This window comes from Delphinapterus leucas, chromosome 11 (assembly GCF_059928025.1).
Source record: "Delphinapterus leucas isolate spDelLeu-1000000601 "Yukka" chromosome 11, BTC_Dleu_Yukka2, whole genome shotgun sequence".
Taxonomy (NCBI): Eukaryota; Metazoa; Chordata; class Mammalia; order Artiodactyla; family Monodontidae; genus Delphinapterus; species Delphinapterus leucas.
Window position 1 is genome coordinate 44,144,674 of NC_143139.1, and position 20,739 is coordinate 44,165,412.

A 20,739-nucleotide genomic window follows, 5' to 3' on the forward strand; every position below is an offset into this window, starting at 1 on the left:
AGGAGCGGGGCGGGAGGAGGTTACAGGGTGTGTGTGTTTGGGCCTGGCCCGGCTTCCCTGTGTCACACTCCCTATGCGGACCCCTTCTGTAAATGCGCGGCGGAGAGTGGTTTTGGAAGTCACGGTGGCCGAGTGGTTAAGGCGTTGGACTCGAAATCCAATGGGGTTTCCCCGCACAGGTTCGAATCCTGTTCGTGACGGCCGCTTTTTTTTCCGCTTCAAGAGTGTGTGAAGGGAGCTCCTTGTCTTCCACGTGTCTTTCGTGCACTTCCCTTTGTCTCAGAAACAGAAGCCAGAAGGTCTCACCTCTGGATTTGGGGGGAGGGGGCGGGAATGAGGGTGACCATGAGAAGCGTAATTATGCACCACTGTATTGGCTGCTAGGATACAAGGCACTTTCCGAGTTCTGTAACTTCAGCTTTGCAAGCAGAGTTTTGGCATACTTTGTTTCATTCTTTTGGGAGGGCATAGCAAAGGATTTGGTTGAAGAAAGGTTAAGTTTTGTTCGGGAATGTGAATAACTGTTGTGCTATAATAGTCAAAACTGGAGTTTCCAGGTAAAGAGGGCACCTCTGGATTTCATGACCAGACGTCACATCTTGTAGGTCTGATTACAATGAAGACCCGGGAAACAAGGCATTCTCTCACTGGGATTGCTGTGAAGAGCTGCACCTCAGGTATCACAGGGCTAGTGGGGAGTAACCTATTGAATCATGAACGCTGCCAATCTAGCTGGAGCCAGAGTGTGCGAAGATAACTCACTTTTTATTGAGTGCTCATTATGTGTCCTAAATTCTCCATGTTCCAAGTTCCTAGCTAGGGTATTAATCCTTCTCTAGCCTCTAACCCTCCTGTACTCACCTCAGCTCGTTCTTCCTATTCCCAATTGCTCACTGTGGGGAATATCTAGGATACCTGTTGAAGATGTTCTCTTTGTATTTTATTTCTTGCACAGCCACATCTCCAAGAAGGTTCCCCAGGGGGCAGGGGGTTCAAAGGTGATTCACAGAGCTTTTTACACATTTACACTTTGGAGTTTCCCACCTTCCTATCATTGCTTATGCTGTTTTTTCCACTCATGCTGTTTTTCCCTCACCACTTCCTTCCCCCTGCCCCCCACACCATTATTATTTGCCATCCTCCCTGTCTTTTTACCCCTCATCTTTGAGGTTCTTGATTACAACAGCTAGAACCTACCACCACCATCCACTAGGTTGAATGCAAGGCATCTCCTTTGACACACTTCTGCAAAAATTAATTAAAATAAAATAAAACAAGTTACATTATTCTACCTCCTAAATAGTCTCAACTGTGTCCACTTTTCTCAGAGGTGAGTGCAGGCTGGACCCACCACTTGCTGAAGGTAGGGGTACTTTTGAGGACCACATGAGTTGATGTATATAAAGCTTCACTAAAGCATCCACACTACCCCGGTTTAAGGTAGCCGGGGACCTTAAACCCTTCCATGGTTGCTTTTTGTATTTCATGACCTGGTCCCTTTTTTTCTCCCCACTTTTTCATATTCACTACATTTCATCCACTGGTATTCTGTTAGTTACTGGTGGCATATAGTATTTTTCTGTGTTCATGCTGCTCTCTGCCTGAAATAATCTTTCTCATCCTTACCTTCTTCTCAGTCTCCACTTAAATGTTGGTTCTCCTGGGAAGTCTTCTCTAACCACCTGTCTCCCACCATATCCTATTCTTTAATCTTTCTATGTGAAATCCTTCTTCCCCCATAGAATATACACTCTTGGCACATATAAGCCACTCCAAAAAAACCTTTTTGCGTACATGGATGTTTTTTAACATAGTCATGTGTACATGCTTTAATCTTCACTCAGACTGGACTGTAAGCTTCTTGAGAGTAAGGACTGTGTATTTTATTTGTTTGTACCTCCTCTACTAGGCCTTAGACATAGATGTGATAAAAAAATGTACTGAATGAATAGAATCTAATAGGTTCTGTACTGGACTTCCTACCAAATCCCATTTTGCACACACTCTCAAATTTAAATATCTGAAGAGCCAAGACCAAAATTGACCAGCAGAGGGCAACCGACAACTATGTTGTGAAGAGAAGAAGGCCCCCCCCCCATGGTTTACAAAATGGAGGATCTGGATCCAGAATAAACTGGCTGAGGTTGTTTGGTACTTGAGATACTACTTTTCACTCTCAGATGCTTGACTTGTAACTCTGGGGGTGAGAGGCCAAGACTCTGAACCTTCCTGTACAATAGATAATTTCAAATTGTAACCATCCCCATAGCCCACCACCCACACAATTCCTTCACCCTTCCATCCCAACAAATCCTATCTCTCTATCCTTATATTTTTCTTTGTGTTGCATAACGAGGCTCCCTTTCTCACTATTCTTACGTATTTACTACATTCTACCCACTGGCATTCTTCATTTTCTGGTTCAGTATTTGGCCTTGCTCTTCTGAGCTGAAGTTACCTTCTGCACCTTGGCTTGCAGTCCCACTCATTTCAACCTCCTAAGGAAGCTTCCATGAATATCCTTCCATAACAAGTTAAAATTCTCCTACTCTACTCATTCAATCCTTCATTAATTTAGGACAAACAATACTATACCTTCACTTGACACTTTCAAATCACCATGTTGTTTTCTACTCTTTTTTTTTTTTTTTTTAAATAAAATGTGTATCCTCTGGGACTTCCCTAGTGGTCCAGTGGTTAAGACTCTGAGCTCCCAATGGAGGGGGCCTGGGTTCGATCCCTGGTCAGGGAACTAGATTCCGCATGCTGCAACTAAGACCCGGTGCAACCAAATAAATTAAAAAGTAAATAAAATAAAATAAAATGTATACCCTCTGCCTCCAGCTCCATGCTATCTTTAATAGCCTGTGGTAGAAAACTTTGCTATGTTTGAAACCATTGATTTCTTACTGGGCTTGAGAGACATTGTACTTCCTTGCTTTTCTCTTAGAACACTGTTTCTCCATCTCATTTTCTCCCTTCTTCTGTGGAGTTTTACTAAAGCTTCATTCTTTTCCCTCCTCGAGAAAGAGAAACCCCAAGCTACCATTCCAGGCATGGCCTCTCAGCCACACCATCGTCCTATATCTCCAGCTGGCTATATGTCTGCACAGCTGACCTAATGTCACCTAAAAGAGCAGTCCCCAACCTTCTTGGCACCAGGGACTGGTTTCGCGGAAGATGGAAGATGATTCTTCCACGGACAGGGGTTGGGGGGGATGGTTCAGGCGGCAGTGTGAGCGATGGGGGGTGGCAGATGAAGCTTCGCTGGCTCGCCCCGCCGCTCCCCTCCTGCTGTGCAGACCCTTACCGGTCCGAGGCCTGGGGGTTGGGGACTCCGACCTAAAACACAAACAAAACTTTTTCTTTCCCAGAATCACATTCTCAACTTTTTCCATTTGTTAGTACTATTCTCTCAATTCCATCTATTTCCAACCTTAAGAATTATCAGACATTTTCTATTCTGCCATGCCCATCATTCATCAATCATTGCTTCCTCCATCACATCATCTATTTCATGCTTGTGTTACAATGGCCTTCCAGGTGCCCCAGTTTCACCAAACTTAAATATCTAAAACACTGCTTTCATCGTATTAATCCCGTCTAGGAATTTCAGTGCCCTATCTGTTCAAACACATGCTCCTATTATCAATATGCCTTGCCTAAATCACCCATTTTTTAAATCCTTAATTCTTTCCAGTAAGATACCCTAATCTAATCAGCCTGGGTGTCTCCACATCACAGCCTAATTCCTTCCTTCTGTCTCTTCACCTTAAAACCAATGACTAGCTAATGCCACCCTATACTGATTTTTTCAGCTACAAATTCTTAGATCTTAATCCAAATTGCTTTTATGTGACTAAAAAGCTAGTGTGGGGAAATCTAACACACAGGAACTTATTATCCCCTTGCAAGTTGTTGACTTGTTCCAAATGTTAAGAGGCTTGGATCTCTGAAGTTTATCCAGTAAAGCAAATCATTAGAGGACTTGAGCTGAAATGATCTCAACCTACACTTATTTCAGGAATGCTCTCATAGCACAAAACATTTCTGGAACTCCTTCACAGCTAGTTTATGAGCCACATTTAAATGATTCATTACTTCAAAATTACTTTTAAAAAAAAAAGCTGAGCACTAGCCACCTTTATCATGCATCTGTTTTCCAGATTTTGTTCCAGATTACTTCTGGAAGTCCCTAAGGTCACATTCTTAGCTTTCTTCGTGTTCACTCTAGTGGCTGTATTCATTCCTGGAATTTCTTGATCACCTTTGGGAAGATAACTCCCAAATCCACGTCTTTAACCCTAACTTCTTTCTCTTAAGCTGTAGACCCACATTTCCTTTTTCTGGCTAACCCCCTCTTATGGGGAAGCACTTCCAACCGATTGTTCCCCAAATGAGCTCATTACTTCACCCCTGAAACCTGCTCATCCTCTTGTCCTCCCTATCCAGGTTAATGACACTGTCCTCTCATTCACAGATTAGAAACCTCTGTCTTTATCTGTGACTCATCTTTAGTTACATGCCCCTTGTTATGTGCACTGGTTGGGAGCCCAGGCTCTGGAATGACTTTCTGGGTTCAAATCCCAGTTCTTACTATTAGCTACGTGAATTTTGTCCTTTGTCTCGGTTTCCCCACATAGAAAATGGACATGATAATAGCCTTTTTTATAAAGCTGCTGGGATGACTAGATGTTTAATATTTAGTTCGTGACTCACGGTACGTGCTCAACCTGGCTGTTAGCCCCTTTCCTCATTGCCAATATCTGATCCTATTTGGAACTCAGCTCCAATGATTCCTGAGAAAACTTCCCTCCTGCATCCCACCAGGTAGATAGTTGACCCCTTTCCTCCTGTTGTCCCATTGTACTTAATTCCTACCTATTAGCAATATGCTATTCTGTATTTCCCGTTATTTGTTCAAGTGTACGTCACCTAAGCTTTAAATTCCTTTCAAGGAATATACAATTATTTGTGTATCTCAAACGCCTAGAACCACGTCTGGCACTTGACTGGTATGCTGTAAATGTTGGCTGAGTGAATCTGGTCAGTTACTAAGGCCTGTTGATTTTTCCCCCCTCATGTCTCTGTCCTCTTTCCTGGTCTATTTCAAGCTCTAATCCTCTCACATGAATTACTGCAAAGCTTACTAATATTGTCACCAAATTTTCATTGTTTTCCCATTGTCATCAGAATCATGAATTGGAAGTCACTCCTCTTCTCAAAAACCTACCTGTAAAACTAAAGTCCAAATTCCCTGCCATGTATTCAAGGCCTACCAAGAATTGTCCCTAAATTATCTTTAGTTTTATCTTCCATTGCTTCCTTCAACAAACTCTACGCTTCAGATTACACTAGTCTCTTCCCTCTTCAACATGTCCTTCACCTTCATTTGTTTTTATTCATGGTATTATCTCAGCTTAAAATAGAGATTGCAAACTCTGGTTGACTCCCAGAGAGATCAGTACCTTACCCAAGGTTACACATCGCAGAGCTGTCGTCCTTGAAGTCTGGGCTCTTAGCCACTCCACTATCTTGCCTTCACATCTCCAGACCAAAACATCTCCAAATATGGCCCACAGGGACCAGAAGCATCATGTGAAAAATGCCAGTCTCTGAGTAGCGGGCCCACTAAGCCCCACTCCCAGGTGATTCTGATGAAGTATAGAATTAATGACCTCTGCTCTAGAAATGGATCTTCCCTGACCACCAGATCTAGGGCAGAAACCCTGCTTTGTGTCTGTCCTGACCCTTACCCCAGTTTGTAATTACATTAATTACAGTTTGTAATTACATCTCCCCTTTTCCCAATTTATTTTTCTCCTAGGACTCATGCTACCAAACATAACATGTTTTTCTTATTGTCTTGTTTCTTGTCTGTCTCCTCAACCAGAGTTTTACAGCCAGGAGGGCAGGGGCTTTGGTTGTTTTGTCACAGCTGTATGTATCTCCAGCACACAGGACAGTGCCTGGAGCTCCATAAGTATGGGTTGAATACACTGATGAGTAACTAAAAAAAAAAACAAAAAACCTCTGGTGGATCCTATGTTTTTGTTTTGTTTTATTCTTTTTTTGGCCCACATTAAAAAATATATATATTGAGCCAACATTTAAAAGTTGTGACATTTAGCATAAACATTAGGATGTCCAGAAGTTCTTGAAAAAATAATAGGGGCAATGTTGGGTTCTTGTACAGCGGTGACCAATCAGAGCTGGGACAACTGGGCCTATGTCCTGATGTTACACAACATAAAGAACATCTCTCCTGTGATGTCTTTTATCCCCAGAACTGGTTAATTTGAATCTCTCTGACTCTAGGGGATTCCCTGGTGGTCCAGTGTTTCGGACTCTGCGCTTTCACTGCTGTGGGCCCAGATTCAGTCCCTGGTCCGGGAACTAAGTTCCCACAAGCCACGCAGTGTGGCCAAAAAATAAATAAATAAATAATCTCTGACTCTAGATCGAATCCTGTTTAGGAAAAATAGGGGTTAGAGGAATAAGTTAAAGGACGCTGTGAAGAAGCAATCAGTCAAATCCGAGACCACTCTCTAAACAACTGGCCCAATTCTCTTCAACAAATAAGTGTTACCAAAAAAAGGTTGTTCCAGGAATCCAGACTGAGAGAGTTAAAACACATAACCTTTTGTAATGGCATGGTTCCTGGATTGGATCCAGGGCTGGACAAAAATCAGCTCTAAAAGTACTTTTCTTAGACCAACTGGGGAAGGGTGAACATAGATTTGTATTAGATTAAGGACACGTTGTTAACTTTAAGCATTTGTTATTTTGGCAACGTAGAAAAATGTTCTGAATTTTCAAATGTATATACTAAAGTAAAAAAACAACAAACCCTCTCTACTTCCCTGCCCACTGTCCTGACCTTAATAGTCTAGAACAGGTTGGCACATTTTGTGTAAAGGACCAAACAGCACATTTTAGGCTTTGTGGTCTGTAGTTCTATGGCAACTACTCAGCTCTACTGCTGTAATCTAAAAGCAGCCATAGACAATACACATAACACAAATGGGCATGGCTGTGTTCCAGTAAAACTCTTCCCACAAAATCAGGCAGCAGCATGCAACCTGTAGTTTGCCAACCTCTGATCTAAAACAAATACACCTCTTGGAGAAGTCTTTCCTGGAACCTATCAGAATCAGTGGCTTTATCTTCCCTCTGCTCACATATCTCTTGTGGTAAGATCCACTTCCCACATTTATGATGTCTTCTTATACACTCATCTCAATTAGGGAGTAAGTTCTTTGAAGGTAGGTGCCATTTTGCTACATGAACCACCCCCCCCAGCCCCACCCTAGTGAGTTCTTGGCGAATAGATATTCAATGAATACTGTTTCCAAAAAAACAAATCTACCTTAAAAGGAAGATTTGGCATCATTCATGACATTCAAAAGAATGAGCAGCAGGTTCTAAAAGTAATTTTGAAGCTTAAAAAAAAAAAAGCACTACCGGTCTCATTAGAGTACATATATCGCCACTTGTGCGCTATACTGTGATACGTTCATCAGTATCTTCTAATCAGACCTTGTATGTATGAAAGTGTAGTAAATTCAGTGGGCACAGGAATGTCCTTATGCTTTTTTTTTTGGCGCCACTAAAGTATCTAGCGTGCTATTAGATTTGTGTTAGGTGCACGATAAATGCTCAACACATTTATAATATGGTACACTGTGGTAAAAGTTTTTTTCTCATGATAGGGAGGTGGCAGCAAATGCCTACAAAAGGATTTATCAAGATTTGACAACCACAGCAGGTGCAGTCATTCCAGGTTCCTTTCCTCCTGTGTACTTTCTTGGTTAGGAGACACTGGGGGTGGAGGCTTCCCTGCCTTCAATGGAATCCCAGATTCCAAAGCAAAGGTGCTTGTGGGACAAGGGGGAAAGGTACTTGCATATCGTCTATAGAAAATGTCCCCAAATCCCAGAACACATAGGGAAGACATGGATATGGAGCAAAGGTAAACCCTGAAAAGAACACAATTCAGATGACAGGTGAGAGTGCTTCAGCTGTGCAGAACAGGAGTCAGGAGGGAAGGATGTAGGAGGGTACACAAGGCAAAGAATATATGAGGTGCACACCCCTCCCAGATAGAACTCCTCCTAAAACAGAGGTTAGTTCTAAGACAAGAGTAGGTTACAAAGCAAGGAAGAAGTCAGGGGAATTAAGGTGAGAGAAAGGCCAAAGCAGAGGAGAACCTTCATGAGGGGAGTGATGTGAATTAAGAATTGAGAGAGTTGAGTAAAAGATTTATTATTAGTGCAGTCAACACCATGGAACAGCACATATATAACACAACTAGCAACCTGCAGAGACACTAGTGCAAAGGGTAGGGAAGCCTTAACTGAGCTTCCTGGCTCCATCTTAGGGTGACAACAGGAGGGTATGGGCCTGGGTAAGGCAGGCAGGGGCAGAGGGGAGTGGAAGAAATGTAGTAACCAGACTAAGTATAGCAGCGTTTTCAAATTCCTGAGCACAATGTCCTGGAGCTGGAACATATGACTGTTCCTCACCCCCTTCAAGCTGTATTCCCTCCTCCCCACAGTTCCAGTGGAGCCATGACCCAGCTACCCAGACCTACCGCAAGCTGGCCTGGAAAAAAGCTCCAAAAAGAGAAGCTTTATGGCCATCTCTCTCCAGCCCCACTTCCACCTGCATATCAAGATAATCATACCCACTATTCCTCCCCTTCTCTTACTCTGCTAGTCACCCCAGGGATTAAGGAATGCCCTGGGCATCCCGAAATGCAGCTGAAGTCGTAAGGGGGTATGGGTGAGACAGCACAGCCTGTACTCAGAGACATAATTTCTATCCCATCTTGCCTGATGAAGCTTAGAACCCAGCTATATATATATCTCCAAGGAAACCGGGTGTTGGGGGGAGTGGCGGGCAGGATTTCTTCAAAATTAATACTCGAAGTCCAGAGTTTTACAGTGAGACCCTAGATGGGCTGGGAGCAAAGTTCTCCACAGGGCACAGTCATTGATGCTGGACTGTCACATCCATCACTGGAATAGAGGAAGCTCCTCATCTCAGATGGGTTATGGAGGACTGGGGCAGACTTCAGTTCAGCCAAGGACTCCCTTAGCCTTTCCTATATTAAAGCCAAAGGTTGTGCTGAGAAGGAAAAATATAAGACAGACCCCATCCCCGTCCCACCCTATCCAAAAATCCCCACAATAGGAACAGCAAAAGAAAAGTTTTAAGTTTTGTAAATTTTTTTTTCTTTTTCCTTTCTTAAAAAAAAAAAAAGTAAATAAATTAAATTGCCAACAATGTGGCTGGGCTGGAAAAGTGGGGTAGCCATAATCAGGCCATTCTTAAAAAAGAAAAACTGTGAGGGAGGGAGTAAAATATAAACAAACAATGGCCAAAGAAAATTATCAAAATAACTAGTTACAATCACAGGGCTGAGAGAGAGGGGTCTATGGAACTATTATGGCCTGTGCCAGAGGCAGTGCCTACCCAATTTCAGCAAAAGCCAGAGAGCTGCTTCCTGCTGAGCATATTCACCCCAATGGACTAACCCCTCACCCCAACCCTGTCATTCCCTAATCGTGAGAAAGTGTAGGAAAGAAGAGCTCATCTGGAAATTTTCGGCATCCCCACCTGCACACCTGCAGACCCGGCGGGAGCCCACACCTTTAAGGTGGGCTGAACAGGGTATTGCTTGGCACAGAGGTCCAGTCTTCCCCTAAGGGCCACCAGCGATGGCCTACTGGCCTCATTATTTCTAGGGTTTTGTTCCATCCTTACCATTTCTTTAGCATGTCTGCTCCCCAGAGCCGCCCTCTAAATGCTGTTTAGAGAGTCAATAGGCCTGCCTGCTCTGCATTCCCTGGTTTTGGAGGAGGGGAACAGTTAGAGATGCCTCACTCCATCCTGATCCTCTAGAGAAAATGAGTATCTTTGTGCTTTCTGAAAACATCTGGAACCAGGACCCTAGGCAGGAAAACAGAAATAGAGGTGGGGACTTTCCCAACCAGATGGAAAATATACAGACATTTTAGGGGAAGAAATTAGGCAAATGGAGGGAATCTGGGTTTCCCACCTGAAAGCCTGAGCAGAGTGCCCTGGGGCCCTCTTCAGTGGCAGAAGAGCAGGGAGATGTGTGGCTCTAGCGTTAGCCACGGTATTAAGGAAAGTGGGGAGGACTCAGGACCCCGCTGCTGGAGTGACAGGATTTTCTGATTTTCATCTCTTCCAGATAGCCCGTCGAGATCTCCTATATCTCTTCCACGCCATGCGCAAATATCATGACAAGCCCTGGCTCCTGCACCATGTCATCACCCATGTGCTGGTTCTCACAGGCCATCACAACAACAGCCTGCTTGCCAGGGATGCGCTTGGCCACGTAGTTCTCATAGTAACGCCGGTTCATCTGTCTTGTCTCTAGTGTGGCCAGACCCTGGGGCCAGCTACGCTCATGGGCATTTTCGATCAGCTCGTTGACAATAGACGCAGGACAGCCACTCTCCACCAGGGAGCGCTTGATTACAGCCTGGAGTACAGCATCTGGGGTGGAGATCATCCCTCCCCAGCGGGTCACTCGTGCTGGCTGCAGGGAGTTCACCCACCTGTGTGGAGGGAGTTGGAGGTGGTCAGTCCAGCTCGTCCCCTTTCTCTGCATTGGCTTTTCTCCTAATAGGAACGACTGCCTGCTCTGCACTCAACTTAACTCGATTCCTCCTTCTTTCCTTCCATCATTAGTTCAGAAACTCCAGATCTTTTCCTAGTTGGTCCCATCTGAGTGTCACCACATGTTACTCACCAGATTAAACTCCACGAGAGTAGGGTTCCTGTTATTTTTCTTAAAAATCCCAATACTTAGCACATGGTGCCTGGCATGTAGTAAGTGCTCAACAAATGTGTACTGAATGAAGCAATTATTCCTCTATACTGTGTCCCTCGCAGCACTATTTGCACTATACAGACTGACTCAGTTTAGTCTATGAACTATGCAGAACTCCAGAACTGAAAGGGATCTTAGACTTCGCTTGTTTACTTCACTTGTTTTTGCTGTATTTTAGATCACTTTCCTGGATTTGTACTCTCTTCTTCTCTGAACTGTAAGCTCTCTGAAGTCAGGGACAATATCTTCTCTTTTTGGTCTTCCTAGCACTCCCACAGCCTTTAATACAGGGCTTTGTACATGTGGGTACCCATCTAACTCTTGGGTAAGCTTTCCCTTCCAACCACCCAAAAGAATATGAGATCCTCTGCTAGGGTTGAAGGTTATCGCCTCCTCCTCTGGCCCTGTTCTTCATCCCAACATCTGAGAAGCAGTGCCCCCGGCCCAGGCCTCTTCTTACCCTCCCCCCAAGGCTCAGTGCCAGGACGTGGGATGAATGACTCCACGTCCTGAGTGACACTCACTCTAGGATCTCGTTGTACTCAATCGTCTCCTCCAGGCTCTGAAGGTTGGGGTTGACACTGCGAATTGCACGCATGTACGCCTTGAGCAGCTGGATGTCTCGCTTCTGTGTGGGGGGGAGGAGAACAAGGGATAATGGCTAAGACAGACAGTAGATGAGAGACAAAAGTTTGTCTGAGAATGAGGGAAATGGAGAGATCTGAGGAACAACCAGAGTGGAAGCTTCATGAAGACAGGGATACGACTGTATCATTCCCAGCTGTATCCCCAGTGCTCAGCATAGTGCCTTCAAGGGAAGGCATTTGATAAATGTTAAGTAAATGAATGCCACTGATGGGATGAAGGGAAGCAAGAAGAGCTCCAGCCTGATTCACTGCTATGCACAGGCAGAGTATCCACTGACCAGGCTCTCAAGCGCACGCACAGATCTGCCGCTCACATCCACGCCTGCCACCCACAGGCCACAGGCGCGAGGTTATCTGCACGTGAAAGACGTGTGCTGCCCTGTGTTCTCTGCGCCCTACCTGCTCTGCCAGCTGGTGTTTGTGTTCCGCTGAGGTCTTCTCCAGCTCTGCAATCCGTGTCTGCTGCTGCTGTGCCACTGAGCGCAGGTGCTTAATGCAGTTGTGGTTTGGCAGCTCATCTTTGGGCATCTCCAGGCTGCCACCCAGGGTGGGAAAAGAACAGGATAGGAGCATTAATGGGACATGTGAGCAAAGGCACGTAACTGCTGAGAGGGCTTTTTCCTACCTGAAATGACTAACATTCATTCATTTCCAACATTCAGGCGCCCTCTTGCTTATTGCCTTCATTTCCTTCTCCCCAGCTCTCCCTCGTCCCTTTGCTGTCTACTTCCTCTGGGCCTCTTTCCCTCTCTAAGACAGTGTTTCATCTCCCACGTGGCTCTCCTTTCCTCCTACAGATTCTGCCTGTGCACTCATTCCTTCTGAGAAGCCCTAGATTCACAGCCCTAGCTATCAGTATTTAATCAAATATTTCACACCCCAAAGAAAGAAAAAATAGGACAACAGGGAATATGAGAAGCCTGGATATTAGAGCAGTCAATCTGACAAAGAGAAAAGTAGTACTGGATGAAAGGGAGGAATAAAGTATATCAGTCTTTAGTGGTATCATAGAGATTGCTGAATTGCTGTCTCCCTTCTTTCATTAAAGCAAGAGCAAAAAGATCGTAGCTCGGAAAGCAGCACGGAAGTGAGATCTTGGAGCAGGGAGCCAGGGGGGCCAGGAACACTCCTTGCCTGCAGGAGACCTCTTCAGCTAGCGAGCAGGGGATCCAGAGACAGGGGTATAAACGGGAAGGCCCTTATCTGTGTGGGCAGAAGAAGGGCAGGAATCTTACCCACAGCCCTGTTCACAGGTCACAGGCCGTTTTGGGTTGTGCTCACAGTCACTGAGGTGAGACATGAGGTTGTCAAGCCGGACAATAGCACTGCAGCCAAACACAGCGTTGTCGCAGGCGATCTGCAGCTTTGACAACATGTTCCGCATGATCCGAGGTACTGGGCGCAGGTGAGCGACCGTCACAACACTCCGGTCCACCGGACACGTCTGCTGCTGAGAGAACCACTGGGTGATGCAGGCGTTGCAGAAAGCATGCTCGCAGTGAGGCGCCTAGAAGGGAGAGCAGGGCAAAAGGGGCACAAGAGAATTAGCAGGAGCTAAAAGCCTGGGTACGATTAACTCCGCAAAGCCAATCAAGCCTCTGCGCAGCTTCTAGGACCAGAGGTCCCTGGGGTCACAGCAAAATATAGATCTACTATGGGCAAGGCATTGTGGGGGACAGGCTTCAGATATGTTTCCTGTGCCCAATAGTCCAAATGGATTGTGACGTAAGACAAACAAGTAAAAAATTATATAACAGTAAGAGATATAAATAATATTCCAGGACAATGAGAGAGAGGACATAAGGAAGTCAATTTTTTTTTTTTTTTTTTGCGGTACGTGGGCCTCTCACTGTTGTGGCCTCTCCTGTTGCGGAGCACAGGCTCCGGACGCGCAGGCTCAGCGGCCATGGCTCACAGGCCCAGCCGCTCCGCGACATGTGGGATCTTCCCGGACCGGAGCACGAACCTGTGTCCCCTGCATTGGCAGGCGGACTCTCAACCACTGCGCCACCAGGGAAGCCCAGTAGTCAATCATTAATTGCCAACTGGATTACATACTCAATAATTGCCAAAGAAATCCAGAGGAGGGTGAGATCTTTCCAGTCTAGGTCAATCAGGGCAGGTATTTATGGACAGGACAGACTCTGATATGGGTCTTGAGGGATAAGTAGAGAGGAGGCGGGGGCAGAGATTTACTGGCAAAAGTTCAAAAGAAATTTTTTTTTTGCCACACCAAGTGGCTTGCGGGATATCAGTTCCGCAACCAGGGATTGAATGTGAGCCACAGCAGTGGAAGTGCTGATTCCTTAACCACTAGACCACCAGGGAGCTCCCCCAAGTTCTTATTTTATGAGGCCCAACCTGAGGCGTTGCCCTGAGTCCCAATGACCAGGGCTACCCTCCAAAACAGGACTAGATTTTTGTAGAATCACATTCTTTTCAGTTTCACAAAGATCATATTTCAGCCTACTTCCTTGATAATGCAAAGAGAGAGGACTCTCTGGCCTCTGTGGAGATACAATCTGGCCTCCAGCATGGGACAAACACAGTAGGCACTCACTAGATGTTGATGAATGGATGAATGACTCGAGCACTTATTATGTCCCAAACATTTTGCTACGTGCTTAAGATAAAAAAAAACAGACAGTTTCTGTCTTCAAGGTGCTCACAGACACCAAAGACTGTAACACAGAAAGGCTTCATAAGGAAAGAAGTCATTCTCAGTATCATTAATCCAACTGTCAGTACATTTTTATTTTTCACTTAAAGACATAATATTTGATTCTTTTCAAAATCTTATAGGCCTTCTCTCCAAAAAAAAATCCTGTTTGTCTACTTTTCCCCATCTGTACGGCCGCTAATCCAGTTCAAACGATCATCTCTCATCTATATTATTATGTCTTCTAACTGGTTTTCCTACTTCTACCTTGCCTCTTTATAATCCATCCTACATTCAGCAGCTGTGATCGTTTAAAAAGGCAAACTAGATCATGCTTAAAATTTTACAATGGTTTCCGATTACACTTAAAATAAGTCCAAACTCCTGCTCAGGACTTATAAAATTGTTTGATCTGGCCCTGTGCCTCTGGCCTCTCCTCACCTCACATCATGCTCCCAGCACTGACTTCAGCCATTCTGGCTTTCTCTCTGTTCCCTGTCCACACCCTGCTCATTCCTGTCTCTTGCTTTTGCTGCTCCCCTTTGCCAGAATGGCCCCTTATCATTCAGATCTCAGCTCAACTGAACCTCTTTGGTGACCTTCCTATCTAAACCTGCCACCCCTGCAGAAGTATATAGAATGCGGTACCTTTTGTGTAAGAAAGGTAGGCAAATATACATATACATTCATACTTGCTTGTATCTGCCCACACACACACTGGAAGGATATCAAATAAACTAGTAAAAATGGTTATCTATGGGGGGATTAGGTGGACTGGGACAAAGATGGATGCAAGACTGTTCACCATCTCTCTTTTTTTTTTTTTTCACCATATATTTTTTTATGCTGTTTTGATTTCTGAACCATATGAATTTATTATCTATTCAAAAAAAATAAATATGATGTAGGGAAATCAGCATCCCTAGCAGAGGCTTTCTACCCTTGGAAATGTGTCTGGAACCTGGCCTGCTCCTCAGAAGGTAAAGCCTGAGTCGGGGCGGGGAGGGGGCGGGGAGGTTCTGCCTTAGTCACCAACGGCCACTGACTTCTCCACATGTGACTCACCTCAAATGATAGTGCTAGAAAACAGACAAGGCCCTGCCAGGGTGGGGAGGGAACTGACATACCCCATGACCTCTTGACACCACCAGGAGAGCTTGCTCCACACCCAGCCAATCTGCTTCTAATGGTCCAGGGCTAGCTGCCACTGGAATGCAGTCTGATTTTCATTCAGCTCAGGCATCTGTTCTCCTTTGGGTAGTTGAAAACTGGAGAGTAAGAATAAACTCCAAGAATCAAGGGGAGCCCCAGGGAGTGGTATTAGCAGTGCGTGGGGGAAGGGTCATGCGACCTCACTGACTGGTGTCCTGGTCTGGAAAATGGGATTATCTCCAGCCAGCCAGGAGCGGCAGAGGATTAATCGGTATTTACAGAGTACAGGCAATAAGGACCGTGCAGAATGGTGTCCCATGAACACAACAGTTAAGAATTCATCTCACTCATTATACTTGCCTGGTAATCATGAGCTTCTCCTCATACTTGCCCCAGGAAGATACAATTATCTCTGGTCTGGCAAAGCTGGTAGAGAAATGACCTAGTGAAGGTGGCAGCTTTCATATCAAAATGCAGAGTACATGGCTGCATCAAAAACTTTTTTTTTTTTTTTTTTCAGTAAATCCCAGGAAGAAACTAGGTCAGTTCACACAGTTCCCCACTTGCTATTTGTTAAACAGTACGCAGGCCCGCAGGAAGACCGGCTGATTACCTGAAACACTGTATCATGAAAATGGAGAGAGAACTTATTAGAAGAGTCCAGGAGTTCAGTCATGGGTAGGAAGATGGAACCTAGTCAGAGCCCCTGAAGAGAAAAAGAAGCTACCAAACTACTGTCAAGAGGACAGAAACAAACAGCTGACCATTTTACAGCACAGAAGTCTCACGGTGACCTCTGAAGAAAATCTGAACCACTGTACTTCTGTGGTGTCCACCTCTCGACAGACTCTGGAAGGCCCTATTCCTCTTGTAGTGGCCACTGCTCCTTTGCACCAAACCTCTATTCTGTGTGTGTCAGGAGTGCGGGGAGTGGGGGAAGGGGGGCCTGAACACAGTGGCCCCATTTCCTATGAATATATATTTTTTTAATTTCCAAATGTTCCAATTATGTTTTTCTTTTCATATATATAAATTCATTTATTTATCTATTTTTGGCTGCGTTGGGTCTTCGTTGCTGTGCACAGGCTTTCTCTAGTTGCAGAGAGCAAGGGCTACTCTTGGTTGTGTGCACGGGCTTCTCATTGCGGTGGCTTCTCTTGTTGTGGAGCACGGGCTCTAGGTGCGTGGGCTTCAGTAGTTGCAGCATGTGGGCTCAGCAGTTGTGGCTCGCGGGCTGTAGAACGCAGGCTCAGTAGTTGTGGCGCACAGGCTTAGATGCTCTGCAGCATGTGGGATCTTCCCAGACCAGGGATCAAACCCGTGTCCCCTGCATTGGCAGGCAGATTCTTAACCACTGCACCACCAGGGAAGTCCCTGAATATTTTGTACTAGCTCCACTGCCATCTACTGCCCCACCAAACCTGCCATCAGACCGACTCACCTGGACTGGCTCCTCCAAGACTCCACTGCAAATAGGACAGATAAGGTCTTCGTCAACATCCCCCTGGAAACGGGTTACATCATACCCCATGTCTCATCACTGAAACCCAGGTCCTGGAATGAACAACAGAGGAAGAAAGAGGCCAGTTCAGAAGATTACAGATATGTGCCAACTTGATCTCATTGCCAAGATTCATTCATTTGTCCGATAAATGTTTGCTGAGAGCTTACTATGTGACAGTCATTTGGGTGGGTGGGGGAGCTGACTCAAGAAATTTAATTCTAATGGGAAAAGATTTTATATAAATATACACTTAAAATATGAAGTGATAGGCCTCCCTGGTGGCGCAGTGGTTGAGAGTCCGCCTGCCGATGCAGGCGACGCGGGTTCGTGCCCTGATCCGGGAGGATCCCACATGCCGTGGAGGGGCTGGGCCTGTGGACCACGGCTGCTGGGCCTGTGCGTCCGGAGCCTGTGCTCCGCAACGGGAGAGGCCACGGCAGTGAGAGGCCCGCGTACTGAAAAAAAAAAAAAAAAAAAATGAAGTGATAAATGCTTTTAGGGTGAGCACAGGGCACTATGAGACCAAGAGATGTGGATACCTGACCCAGGCCGAAAGGAGAGGGAGGCTGAGAAGTTTTCCAGGACACCAGTGGGACGAGCAAGAAGTTAGCTAGGTTGTGTGTGGGGGGCGGGGGGAGCTAGGGCAGGGTGGGGCATTAGGGTTTTAGGCACATGAAAGAGCATATTAAGAGCCCAGAAGGGAACTTCCCTGGCAGTCCAGTGCTTAGGAATCTGCCTTTCAATGCAGGGAACGCAGGTTCGATCCCTGGTCCGGGAACTAAGATCCCATGTGCCCTGGGGCAATTAACCCCGTGCCGCAACTACTGAGCCCATGTGCCACAACTAGAGAGCCCACATGCTCTGAAGCCCACGCGCCACAACTAGAGAGAAGCCTGCATGCCGCAAGGAGGAGCCCGCGTGCCACAACTAAAGAGTCCATGTGCTGCAACTAAGACTCGACATAGCCAAAAATAAATAAATTAATTAAAATAAATATTTTAAAAAAGAAGGTAAGAGGGGATATGATGAGTTCAGACAACTGTAAGTGGTTCAGAAAAAGTTCGATCTGAAGGGTGCAAGAGAGGGAGTGTCAATATACAAGGCTGGAAAGGCAAGTAAGGGCCAGGCCATGAGAAGTGTTATGTAAGGAGTTTGGACTTTACCCTGAAGGCTATGCGGAGCCACTGAAAGACTTAAAAGGAATGATGTGATAAAAGTTCTTTTTTAGAATCACTCTGTAAACAGGGGTGAGATTAGAGACAGGAAGAACATCTAGGCAGAAGAGAAGTAGTGAGGGTCTGAATTTAGGTGGTGGTGATGGGAGGGAAGTTCAGGAGAACAAAGACACAAAGAGCAGCGAGGCTGCCATGCCCCTTCTTTGGGCTCCTAAGGGTCAAACCCAAACAAGACATCACTGAACAGTAAGTGCAATTCCCCTGTGGACATCCAGCCAGTGGGCTAATTGGAGCAAGGATGGGTACCTGATATAAGGGCAGACAATCTGCAGACCAGCCATCAGCTGTGATGTCCTGAAAAAAATGAGCTGAGTCAATCATGTAGTTCTCAGGAATTCAGAATCAGGCTGTTCAATTTAAAAGGGTGGGGAGTGAGGGATTTCCCTGGCGGTCCAGTGCAACGGCCCAGGTTTGATCCTTGGTCAGGGAACCAAGATCCCACAAGCTTTGTGGCATGCCAAAAATTAAAAATAAATAAATAAAATTTAAAAATAAATAAATAAAAGGGTGGGGAATGGGATGGATGCAGAGAGGCCTTGATAGGTCAAGTGCAAGCTAAAGTACAGCACTGGACTGAGTCAAGACTGACTGGATTTAGATGCCCGGTTCCACTACTCATTAGCTGTGTGACCTTGGGCAGGCTTACGTATACTTCCTAAGCCTGCATGGCTTTTTAAACAGATAACATTGGTATAAGTAACAACAGAAGTGACTCTCACAGGGTTGCCCTCAAAAAAACAATACATATAAAACATTTAGCACAATGCCTGCTGGCACATACTAGGCACTCAATACACAAGAGTAACCATTATTTAGGTATACATTTTTTTTTTTTTTTTTGGCCAAGCCACACGGCATCTTTGTTCCCCAGCCATGAATCCAACCCGTGCCGCCTGCAGTGGAAGTGCGGAGTCCTAACCACTGGACCGCCAGGGAATTCCCTATTTATGTACATATCTAATTTCTACTACTTGATTAGAAATTCCTTAAGAGTAGGACCTCAAGTGCTACATCCAATTTAGCACCAAGCACAGTTCTTTACAAAACAGTAAAATGTTTGGTGTGATTAAATGTTGCTTTAACTGGAAGCTTCCCAGCAGAGTACAGTGGACATGTATTTTGTCTACCTAACATCCCATTTTCTGTAAACAGCATCACAATTTTCCTTCAGGAATCAGAACCTGTTTCCTAGCGGACATGTGACCCAACCTAGGACAGTGAGAGAGATGCCTGGGACTTCTATTGGAGCTCTCATGGGGTTTGCATAGCTGGTAGGATGTACAATTCAGAGTGGTCAGTGACCATCTCTGCCATTAATGAGGACAGCCTACTTACAGAATGACGCCATAATTGGGAATTCCCTGGTGGTCCAGTGGTTAGGGCTCTGCGCTTCCACTGCAGGGGGCATGGGTTCAATCTCTGGTCGGGGAACTAAAATCCCACATGTCACACAGCATGGCCAAAAAAAAAAAAAATGACGCCATAATGCAGAAAGCAGAGCTGAGAAATCAAATTCAGGTGAAATCATTTGAGGGCCTGGATTCAGCCATGCCTGACACCACAATCACTTTCTGAACATAAGTTACATGAGTCAGTAAATTCCCTATTATGTTTAGGCTGGTTTGAGCTGGGTTTTTATCTCTTTAAACTGACAAAAATCCTGATTAATGTAGGCTAATGGAGACAAGAAATCACAAGGCTCACTTTGGAACCACTTATCTTTCTTTACCCATTTTATATAGGAACAACGATACCCAATGACATTGCTACGATTACACTGACCTCCATCACCACCACTTCTCTGTATTCTTGTTCCTCCACCTCTAGGGCCTAAGTTCAGGGCCTTGGGCTTACTAACAATCCCCCTGAAATTGTCACTCTAAACCACCTTGGTCTGGCTATCTTCCTCTAAAATAGGGATATCCATCTATTTGTCTCTCCTCAGACCTTTGACCTTCTGTTCCTATGCCAACATTCCCTTGAATAATCCATCAACAGTAATGGATTAGAGTGAGTGCATGAAGGGTAATATTAAAGACATCATAAAGTGAAATGTGAAACCAGAACTAAGGCCCCTTGTGATTCTCCTTGTTGCAACTCACTGGACTGAACAATGAGGACAGTGGTAAGACAGCCCAGAGCAGTCCAGTGTCACTGTCCTGTGGACCTCCACTACTGAGCGCTGTAGTGCAGACCATGGCGTTGTTCACTTTAGGAATTCTACTCCCTTTCTCTTTCATCCACATGGCTCCAGGAGAAGCTGCCTCACTAGTACTGTGAGACCTAGGCAGCAGCTGACTGGGACAAGGGTGAGCACGCAACCCAAGCAGGGCCAATGGATCCTATCTCTGAGAATTTGAGCTTGATACCAAGAAAGATGAGTTGGTCTTTCTTTGCCTGTAATGTGGACTGAGGAAGACAAATCTACAGAGGGAAAGAAAAGACTGAAACAGACACAGTGAGAAAGGCCTGGATGGGAGCTGGAAAGTCCTGAGGCTTCAGAGTGACTGGTTTGTTCCCAAGACCCAGTTGCCTTCCTATCTTTGGCTTCTGCGAGACACCCTGTGTATCCTCTTTTTTTTTTTTTTTTTTTTTTGCGGTACGCGGGCCTCTCAGTGTTGTGGCCTCTCCCGTTGCGGAGCACAGGCTCCGGACGCGCAGGCTCAGCGGCCATGACT

At 45.4% G+C, this 20,739-nt stretch overlaps 1 protein-coding gene, 1 long non-coding RNA gene and 1 other non-coding gene across 7 annotated transcripts in view; 2 read left to right on the forward strand and 1 right to left on the reverse strand.

Annotated features, from left to right (window-relative positions):
• The window catches only part of LOC111173881 (uncharacterized), a 23,155-nt gene extending 6,784 nt beyond the window's left edge, over nt 1-16,371 (forward strand). Inside the window, exons 2-4 of the long non-coding RNA XR_016394960.1 lie at nt 606-677; nt 10,220-15,150; nt 15,843-16,371. This is a non-coding gene — a long non-coding RNA (uncharacterized LOC111173881). The remainder of the gene's footprint in view (nt 1-605; nt 678-10,219; nt 15,151-15,842) is intronic.
• TRNAS-CGA (transfer RNA serine (anticodon CGA)) lies at nt 119-200 on the forward strand. The gene has a single exon. It is a non-coding gene; the product is annotated as a tRNA-Ser (tRNA).
• Nucleotides 6,724-20,739, reverse strand: part of RNF41 (ring finger protein 41) — a 27,459-nt gene continuing 13,443 nt past the window's right edge. For 2 of the 5 annotated variants that reach the window (XM_089920862.1, XM_022571855.3), the window contains exons 3-8: nt 18,308-18,355; nt 16,764-16,876; nt 12,747-13,018; nt 11,911-12,046; nt 11,389-11,492; nt 6,724-10,589 (exon numbers count right to left, since the gene is read on the reverse strand). In XM_089920862.1, coding sequence (XP_089776988.1) covers nt 10,238-10,589; nt 11,389-11,492; nt 11,911-12,046; nt 12,747-13,018; nt 16,764-16,853 — 954 coding nt within the window. In that variant the 5' untranslated portion in view covers nt 16,854-16,876; nt 18,308-18,355 and the 3' untranslated portion in view covers nt 6,724-10,237. Of the gene's footprint in view, nt 10,590-11,388; nt 11,493-11,910; nt 12,047-12,746; nt 13,019-15,297; nt 16,650-16,763; nt 16,877-18,307; nt 18,356-20,739 lie in introns of those variants that run through there. The other 3 variants (XM_022571858.2, XM_022571857.3, XM_022571854.3) reach the window with 3 other exon arrangements.